Below are 9,157 nucleotides of genomic sequence, written 5' to 3'. Positions count from 1 at the left end.
GCAGAACGGAAGCTTCTTAATAACCGACAGTATGGCTTTCGTAGCAATAGGTCCACTGGTGATCTCATGGTTCATCTCACCGAACAGTGGACCAAATCTTTACATCGTTTTGGAGAAAGTAAGATTATTGCACTTGATATTTCAAAAGCATTTGATAGAGTTTGGCACCAAGCTCTCTTATAGAAAATGCGTGCTTTTGGTATTGATGAATCTCTTCTTCGTTGGATTAGAAATTATCTTTTTAACCGTTCAATACAAGTTGTATTGGATGGTTTCAAGTCTGAAATTCATAAAATAAATGCTGGTGTACCCCAGGGCTCCGTTTTGTCTCCGACTCTCTTCCTTATATTCATAAACGATCTTTTGTCCGTCACTTCTAATCCATTAAACTGTTTCGCCGACGACAGTACCCTCAGCTTTTCATATTCGTTTCTACCTATAGATTCACATCCTTGTCCTTCGGATGTGGAATTTAAACGGCAGCGTATGATAATCTCATTAAATTCTGATCTTGACAGCATTGTCCAATGGGGAATCAAAAACCGTGTAGAATTTAATGCTTTAAAACTCAATGCTGTCTCCTGTCGTTAAAGCGTAACCCAACTATGATGCCGCTAACCATGAGCGGGACTTGCATCCAGGAAACTAATCAACTTTCAGTACTCGGTATGAATATCACAGATCACCTCTTATGGAATGATCACATATTCGATATCGCCAAAAATGCTGCCAGGTGCTTAGGATTTCTCCGAAGATGCAAGAAATTTTTCACCCCTTCTGATCTGGCTATAATCTACAAAGCTTTTATCCGTCCAAAGCTTGAATATAATTCGCATATCTGGGCAGGTGCCCCCAAAACAAATTTAAATCTCTTGGATAGAATTCAAAAAAGGGCTTTAAAAATGATAGGCGACAGAACTATAATCGAAACATTTGCATCGCTAGAACAACGTCGCAATGTTTCATGCCTTTCGTTATTTTATAGATATTTTTACAAACAATGTTCTGTTCAGCCGTAATACACGCACTTCTAGGAATGCTCATCAGTTTACCCTTGAGCTCAATTTCGGGCGTACTGTCAAGTACAGAGATTCTTTCTTAAATCGCACATCGAGAATGTGGAATGCTTTGGCCAACTCTGTTTTTCCCTCCCATTTTGATGTTCAGAACTTTAAGACCAATGTGCACCGGTATCTCCTTTTAAATCCTTCCCTATTTTCCTAACGCTCGCACTGTGTTTAAATATAAACATATAAAAGCCGTAATACACGCACTTCTAGGAATGCTCATCAGTTTACCCTTGAGCTCAATTTCGGGCGTACTGTCAAGTACAGAGATTCTTTCTTAAATCGCACATCGAGAATGTGGAATGCTTTGGCCAACTCTGTTTTTCCCTCCCATTTTGATGTTCAGAACTTTAAGACCAATGTGCACCGGTATCTCCTTTTAAATCCTTCCCTATTTTCCTAACGCTCGCACTGTGTTTAAATATAAACATATAAAAGCCGTAATACACGCACTTCTAGGAATGCTCATCAGTTTACCCTTGAGCTCAATTTCGGGCGTACTGTCAAGTACAGAGATTCTTTCTTAAATCGCACATCGAGAATGTGGAATGCTTTGGCCAACTCTGTTTTTCCCTCCCATTTTGATGTTCAGAACTTTAAGACCAATGTGCACCGGTATCTCCTTTTAAATCCTTCCCTATTTTCCTAACGCTCGCACTGTGTTTAAATATAAACATATAAAAGGTACTAATAACCCCTTGAGTGGTTGTAAATATAAAAAAAAAATATCAAAGCACGTAACATTGTTTGTTCAAATTAAATATTTACATTTTTTATTTTAAATTAAATTCCTAGAATAAAATGTTATTATAAATTTAACCAACATCAAAACAATACTTATTTGTCAGTTCGATTGTTTTTTATAATAACATGCAATCAAGTTGTTAACAAGTTACAATGTTTAAAGTTAAGACACAGTATGTGCTGTAGAAACATAGGGAAGTATTAAAGAGGAGATACCGATGCACATTGGTCTTAATGTTTTGAATATCAAAATAGTAGGAAAAAATACAGTTGGGTAAAGCATTCCACATTCTCGATGTACGCATAATAAAAAGAATATCTATACTTGACAGTACGTCCGAAATTGAGCTCAATGTTAAATTGATGAGCATTCCTGAAGGAATACAACTGGCTAATTCAACGGAACACTGTTTGTGAAAACAAGGGTAGAACAAAGAAAGGCATGAAACATTGCGTCCATGTTCCAGTGGTGTAATTGTTTTAGTTATAGTTCTATCGCCTATAGTTGTTTTCAAATCTCTCGATTGCATCCTATCCAAAAGGCTTAGAGTTATTTCAGGGGCACCTTCCCGAATATGCGAGTTTTATTCAATAAGGAATTATTCATCACTGAAAACAATTAATTGCTTGTACTAAACGTCCCGATAATTAGTTGTGCTGTGAGAACATAGTTACAAAATAGGACCACAACAACTATTGTAATATTACACTTTAGCCTATAACCAGCTAATGTTAGACTTTGTAAAGTGTATCGATTAAACGTTTAAACTTAATTTAATAAATATTTGTACTCACAAATAAAAACGATGTAAAATTAATAAAAAGTTATTCTTAACCTACATGCATAACCTACTTTAATTGAATTTGTAATTTATTTAATTACTTATTACAAACGTCGGATTTCAATGATAACAACTTAACAAAAATACCAATAAGTATTTTCAGTTCGTTATTACAAAAAAATCCAATGCAAATTAGTAAAACATCTTTTCCAACTAAACAAAATCTGAATAGAAAAGGCATAAATTAAGAGATGATAAAATCTCTTTCCAATATTACAAAGATACCTAATTTAATATTACACAAATTCGCTTTTAATTATTGTAAATTTCATTTAAGAGATTACCTTAATTTCATTCAATTATTTTACAATAATAATAAATCTCTAGACAACCTGAATAATCTTAATTGATTATGCATAGTTAAATATTCCAACCTATTATTATCTAATATGTTTTTTTTTGTATATGTAACTAAGAGTCGAGACATTTTATTTGGTAAGTTTATATTTATTAAAGTATCCACCTTTATTTATCAAAAAAATAAAATAAATTCATAAAACTGAATAACTTATTCACCTCTACTAGGTCTTATCTATACGTCTATGTTAAGTTATAGGTTTTACCACAAATACGCACTCCTATGACGAGTGTGTTACACCAATAGCACTTCAGTGTCGGTAATCGTATCCGTGTCCGTAACCACCTCCATAGCCGCTTCCATATCCGCTTCCTAAACTATTACCACCTTGTTCGTGGATGATCTTGTAGATGCGAACATTTTGGCCACCTTGGTTGCCTGATGGACCTCCGTATCCAGCACCAGATCCAGATGGGCCACGGTGTTCAATGATGTGGCGGTGAACATGGACAACTTCTTGTGGCGAATCTGATTCTGGTCCGTAGTAGATGTTATCGCCTTCTTGTGGGCCAAACTTATTCAAATTGTATTGAGGTTGTTGGTTCCTTTGTTGTTGCTGTTGCTGGATTTGGATTTGCTTTTGTGGCAATTGTCGCATTTGTGGGCCATATCGTGGTCCTTGGCCTTGTCCTTGTTGTTGGTTTGATTCATTTTCGTCTTCGGAAAAGAATTTTTGTGCCTGGTTGGCTAATTCCAACAACTGTGGGCCATATTGTCCAATTGTGTTCAGGAGTTGTGCAGGATTTGGAGCTAGCTGTTGCAGTGACTGAGCTAATTGACCAAATTGTTGTATTTGCCTAACTTGTTGTGGTGGTGAAGATGGTTCTGCCCCTCCGAATAAATCCGACAGAGTCGCACTGGATGGTGTGATGAGGATTGTGGCAAGGATGCACAGGCAAAGACTATAAGTCTGCAAAAAGGAATTGTAAATTCAATTAATTGTTTTTAAAAAATTTTAATTTAAGGAAAAACAAACAACAACAATAAGTGCAAGGAATAAGCTTACATTCATGTTTTTTGATTGAGTGCTTAATGTGATCGAAAAGGTGGAATTGACTAAAGCTTAATGATGCAGATTTTGGTGATCATTTAGTTTTTATACTTAAATTTTCATCAAAAAGTGAAAGTATGGATGTATAAATTCCAAGCCCGGCAAAATTAAATCAATGGGACTCAAAATGTAAATCATGATGATATTTATGCATAAACATAAACACACGAAGAAATTAACAAACAACACACCAACAAAAAATAAAAGAAACAAAATATGATAAAATTATATTTTTAATATCTATGATAGGTTAAAGAAATGCTAATGACACCAAAGAAACAACAACAAAGAACGAAATGAAACATGCGATTATTATTAGCCAGCCATATAATCACTTAAAACAGCTGAGTGTGACATAATGGTATCAAATGGCTATAAAGTATTAGTAGGTGAACTAAGATTTGCCAGGCTTATACAAGTTAGGAGGTTAGAAGATTATTCAGACTTTTTTGCCCAGGGGTTAAAGTATACCTAATAAAACAATTTAAACTAAACAAATGATTCAACAAACGTTTTCATTAATCGGTTCAAAAATATCAACGACGAAAAAGGCCTATTAATAAAACGTGTGTAAATAAATTCAGTAGATATGCTAATTTGGTGTGAAATTAATTCATCAAAATTCAAAATTATAGGTCAAAAAGTAGGGGTGAACAGTGAAGACAGTTTTGAATGGGGACGTTTGTAAACACTATTATTCGATCTACTCAAACCGGAAACCGGTTATATCTATCGACACATGCAGTTGTGTTATTTTGAAGGTCATTCTATTCCCGTTATAGTGACAAATGACATCAATTGGCAAGGGTTTTTTCAAATTTGTATGAGTCATCAATATTACAGCGATTTTAAAAGTTTTTAGTTTTTAAAAAAACACATAAATGCCCATACACATCCGGCCTATGCAATTTAATTAATTTTAATTTTAGCACAACTAAGGGGCCATTTAAAGCTGCAGGACCAGATGGTATATAATACCAGTCGAATTACAAAAGGCTTCTGATATAATTGCACCAATCCTTGAGGCAATTTTTACCAGCTGTCTTTACCTGGTCCATGTTCCCTCGGCATGGAGAGAAGTTAAAGTTGTTTTTATACCTAAAGCAGGTAAATGCTCCCAAGTCAATCCTAAAGATCTACGACCTATAAGTCTATCATCATTCCTTCTTAAGACCTTGGAAAGATTGATTGATATCCATTTAAGGGCACGTATCGATACAAGACTTCTGTCTTCGTCTCAACATGCCTACTGTAAAGGTAAATCGGTGGAAACAGCGTTACACACTTTAGTACGCACCATCGAATATTCCCTCCATCATAAAGAGTTCACTATGGTTGCTTTCCTTGACATCGAAGGTGCCTTTAACAACGTGGACACATCTGCAATCACATCTGCACTGACATCTCTAAATGTAGAGAGTTCGCTTCGGGAGTTAATTCACTTAATGCTTACTAACAGAATAATTAACTCAAAACTGGGCAACTCTTCTAGTAGACGATTCGTTAGTAGAGGGACACCGCAAGATGGTGTTCTATCCCCTCTCCTCTGGAACCTAGTGGTGAATGAGATCCTTACTAGTCTGGATGCGGAGGGTTTCAGGAAAGCATCTTAATATCCTAAAAGAACTCTTACAAAATGCCTTAGACAGACTAATACTTTGGGCTGATCGGTGTGGAATGGGTGTTAACCCACACAAAACCGATCTGGTCTTATTTTCGAGGAGATACAAAATTCCATTTGTCAACCCTCCTTATATTAAAGGAATCCAATTAAAATTCTCAGACGAGGATAAATACCTAGGTCTTGTCTTAGACAAAAAACTAAATTGGAAACGCAACGTACAGGAAAGAGTCAAAAAAGCTACTGTAGCTCTCTTTTCTTGCAAAAAAGCTATTGGTAATAAATGGGGTTTACAGCCCAGAATCACGCATTGGCTATACACACCGGTAATCAGACCGATTTTAACGTACGGTGTGGCAGTATGGTGGACTGCTTTAGAGAAAGGTATAAACAGGGATAAGTTAAATAAAGTCCAACGTTCAGCCTGCCTATGTATAAGCGGATCGCGTTGCACGACCTTGTTTGCAGCACTGGACACCTTGCTCTACCTTACACCTCTTGACATATTTAGCAAACAAATAGCTGCAAGCTCTGCTATTCGCCTCAATGCTTCGTCGCAGTGGACTAACAACAACATTGGCCACTCCGTAATTCTAAGGTACTTAGAATCAATTCCAAAGCACACAGACCCCCAACTACAATTCGACAGAAACTTCCAGATTTCTATACCTACCAGATCTTTTTGGGAGGATAAGACATTCTTGGACATTAATTTTTACACAGATGGCTCAAAAACCAAAAAAGGGGTTGGTGGAGGTGTGTACTCTGAACGACTGAAATTAAGTCTCTCATTCCGCCTTCCCAATCATTGTAGCGTGTTCCAGGCGGAACTTTTGGCGATTAAGGAAGTCTGGTCTTGGCTCAAAGAAAACGTGATATCAACATCTGATATCCGTATTTTCTCTGACAGCCAGGCCGCTATCAAATCTCTGGACTGTGTCTCTACAAACTCTATAACAGTCCATAATTGTCGATCATCTCTAATGGAGATGGCGCAACAATTTAATATTCACCTTTGCTGTCTGCCGGGCCATAGAGACATTCCAGGTAACTGTAAGGCAGATGAACTCGCCAGAAACGGTACAGTACAGCACATCCTACCACGTTTGGCAAGTGCTGGCATACCAATCGCTACTTGTAACCTGTTGCTAATGCAAGACGCTGCGAGGAGGGCAGGCACCAGGTGGAACAACATCTCCACGTGTCAAGCCACAAAAAACATGTGGCCAACACTGGATATAAAACGTTTAAGGTGCTTGCTATCTCTAAGCAGGACACTGTCTAATAGGAAAGCACGCCACGAGACTAGGCGTATTCTTAAATGACTTTTGCAGAAGCTGTATGGGCGGGGAAGAAACGGTTCTTCATCTTTTTTGCACATGCCCTGCTCTAGCTCGAAAACGCAAGAATTACCTAGGAGAATTCTTCTTTAACGATCTAAACGATCTAAATCATATCGGTATAATCAGCTTCTCACGTTTCGTAAGGGACTCAAGCTGGTTCCATTGAGCTTAGGAGGAAGCCTCAAGATTCATGTAGTATCATAATGGGCCATTAAAGTGGCCTAAGTGTGTCCGTTTTCATCTTGGACAGCCACTATAACCTAACCTATAACCTAACCTAAGGGGCCAGTTATAGCTATCATTGAAATCGACCCGGGTAACTTCTTGAATCGATATTTGACTATGTTTCCCTTCAATTAAAAATACAATTTATGTACCGATCGATCGGAAATCACCCAAAGAATTTTTTTTCGAGGAAAAAAAGTGCGATTGCGCATTTGTTTTTCTATTTTCCGGACGAAATTCATTTTCCTGAACAGCTGATACTTTGATTGACACTGATTTGTGTTCCAATTTCACTAAATTCCAATGACAGATTTCTGTCAGTAAAAGTTTTTCAGTGGATTTCAATCAGGAATTTTTTTTCAATGACTGAAATTTTTAATGATATAAACGACCGGTCAATAAAATCCAATGTTTGTTTTTAATGATAGCTATAAGATATTTGTATAAGTACATATTAATACCCGTGTTTTGTTGGGAAATCTATCCATAGTAAAGTAGGATTTTACACGAATAACAAAAACAATATCCATGGCGAGAATAACACCGATAAAAGTTAGAGTAGAATCTCACCATGGATAGGTTTTTGACATTTATACTACCCTCGAATGGATTATGTGATTTCGTTCTCAAATGTTGGTACGATTGATATTGCATTTGTATCTCGAGGGCTGTGTTCGTTGAGTAGTTCTGCATTGGGAATGTGTGCTTTCCATTGCGGAAGAAACGAATCTACTACTGTTGATATTATTTAGTTTTGTTAGTGAAAATGGACTAACTGGACTTATTTTGCAAGAAAAAACAATAGAAAAAAAATTTATGTTTTGCTATGTTTCCAAAAAAGGTTTATCTCAGTTTAGATTAGATAAATCTCAACTCGATTCAGTTATATAAAGAATTGAGGCGAGCTTCAAGCTCGGTTCAACACCACATGTTAATGTAGTAGTCTACGAAAAAACCCCGTTTTTGAAGTTTTTTATTATTATTTTGACAGATCTTCTTTCAGTTGTACCAATTTTTAAATACAAAAATCTGGCCACTGCGGATCGTTTTTTCATCGATCGAATTTTTCACTTTACTATATATGAAATGCGAACAAAAACGCACGTAATATAATAGTTAAGATTATTAACAATTTAGTGCACATTATTCTTGTAAATGGAAAATTGTCTGCGTCCAATCTTAGACAGATTGGGTATCCGGATAACTTCTCTGTATCCAAGAATTTCTGGGGTATGTAGGAACGCAGCCATTGATTCGGTTTATAATTTTCAGCTAATGATCCAATACATAACTCCCGAATCCTTAAATGTCATAAAGCCCAAAATTAACCACAAAGCCCAAAAAGTTAAAATAATCGTCAAAAACCCAGAACGACTTTCATAACGCCCAAATAAATTTTAAGTAAAAGAACTCCCAAATTGTTAGTCGTTATTTTACCAAAAAAAAAAAAATGTTGGGACATTTATTTTGAGCACTACGACGATTATGATTTGATTTGATTTTGATTTCTATCGTTTTTGTATGTCTTATCACAGAACGACATATAACCCAAATCATAAAATGACATAAAGCCCAAAAAGAGAAACTTCATAAAAAATATCACTAAGATAACGTCACAAAGCTCATCTTTCAAATTGAAATTTCAAAACTCCCAAAAGGTAATTTTTCATTGAAAACAATTTTTCATTTTGTTGAAAATTTGGTTGCAGTTTGGCTTTGAATTACGGCCAAATTTCAAGAATTGGCCTTATTTCACTTTTGTAAACTGTAATAAAGTCAATTCCCAAAAGTAAGTCTTATTACACTCAAGCAAAATGAAATAAAGCCAAGTGGTTTTATTTCACTTTTTTACGATGTAGTTTGTAACTATGCAAAGAAGATTTTCAAACGTTCAACCTCGCATATG

General features: G+C 36.0%; 1 protein-coding gene across 1 annotated transcript; it reads right to left on the bottom strand.

Moving 5' to 3' along the window:
* Window positions 1–3,079: 3,079 nt before the first annotated feature.
* LOC129947322 (uncharacterized) lies at window positions 3,080–4,175 on the bottom strand. Its single transcript, XM_056057842.1, has 2 exons — window positions 4,018–4,175; window positions 3,080–3,921 (listed from the first exon to the last, which is right to left on the bottom strand). Exons 1-2 carry the CDS (start codon window positions 4,021–4,023, stop codon window positions 3,262–3,264), a joined length of 666 nt encoding a protein of 221 aa, XP_055913817.1. The 5' UTR covers window positions 4,024–4,175; the 3' UTR covers window positions 3,080–3,261.
* Window positions 4,176–9,157: the final 4,982 nt, after the last annotated feature.

Source organism: Eupeodes corollae, chromosome 2 (assembly GCF_945859685.1).
Source record: "Eupeodes corollae chromosome 2, idEupCoro1.1, whole genome shotgun sequence".
Taxonomy (NCBI): domain Eukaryota; kingdom Metazoa; phylum Arthropoda; class Insecta; order Diptera; family Syrphidae; genus Eupeodes; species Eupeodes corollae.
This window is presented reverse-complemented; position numbering and strand designations above follow the sequence as displayed.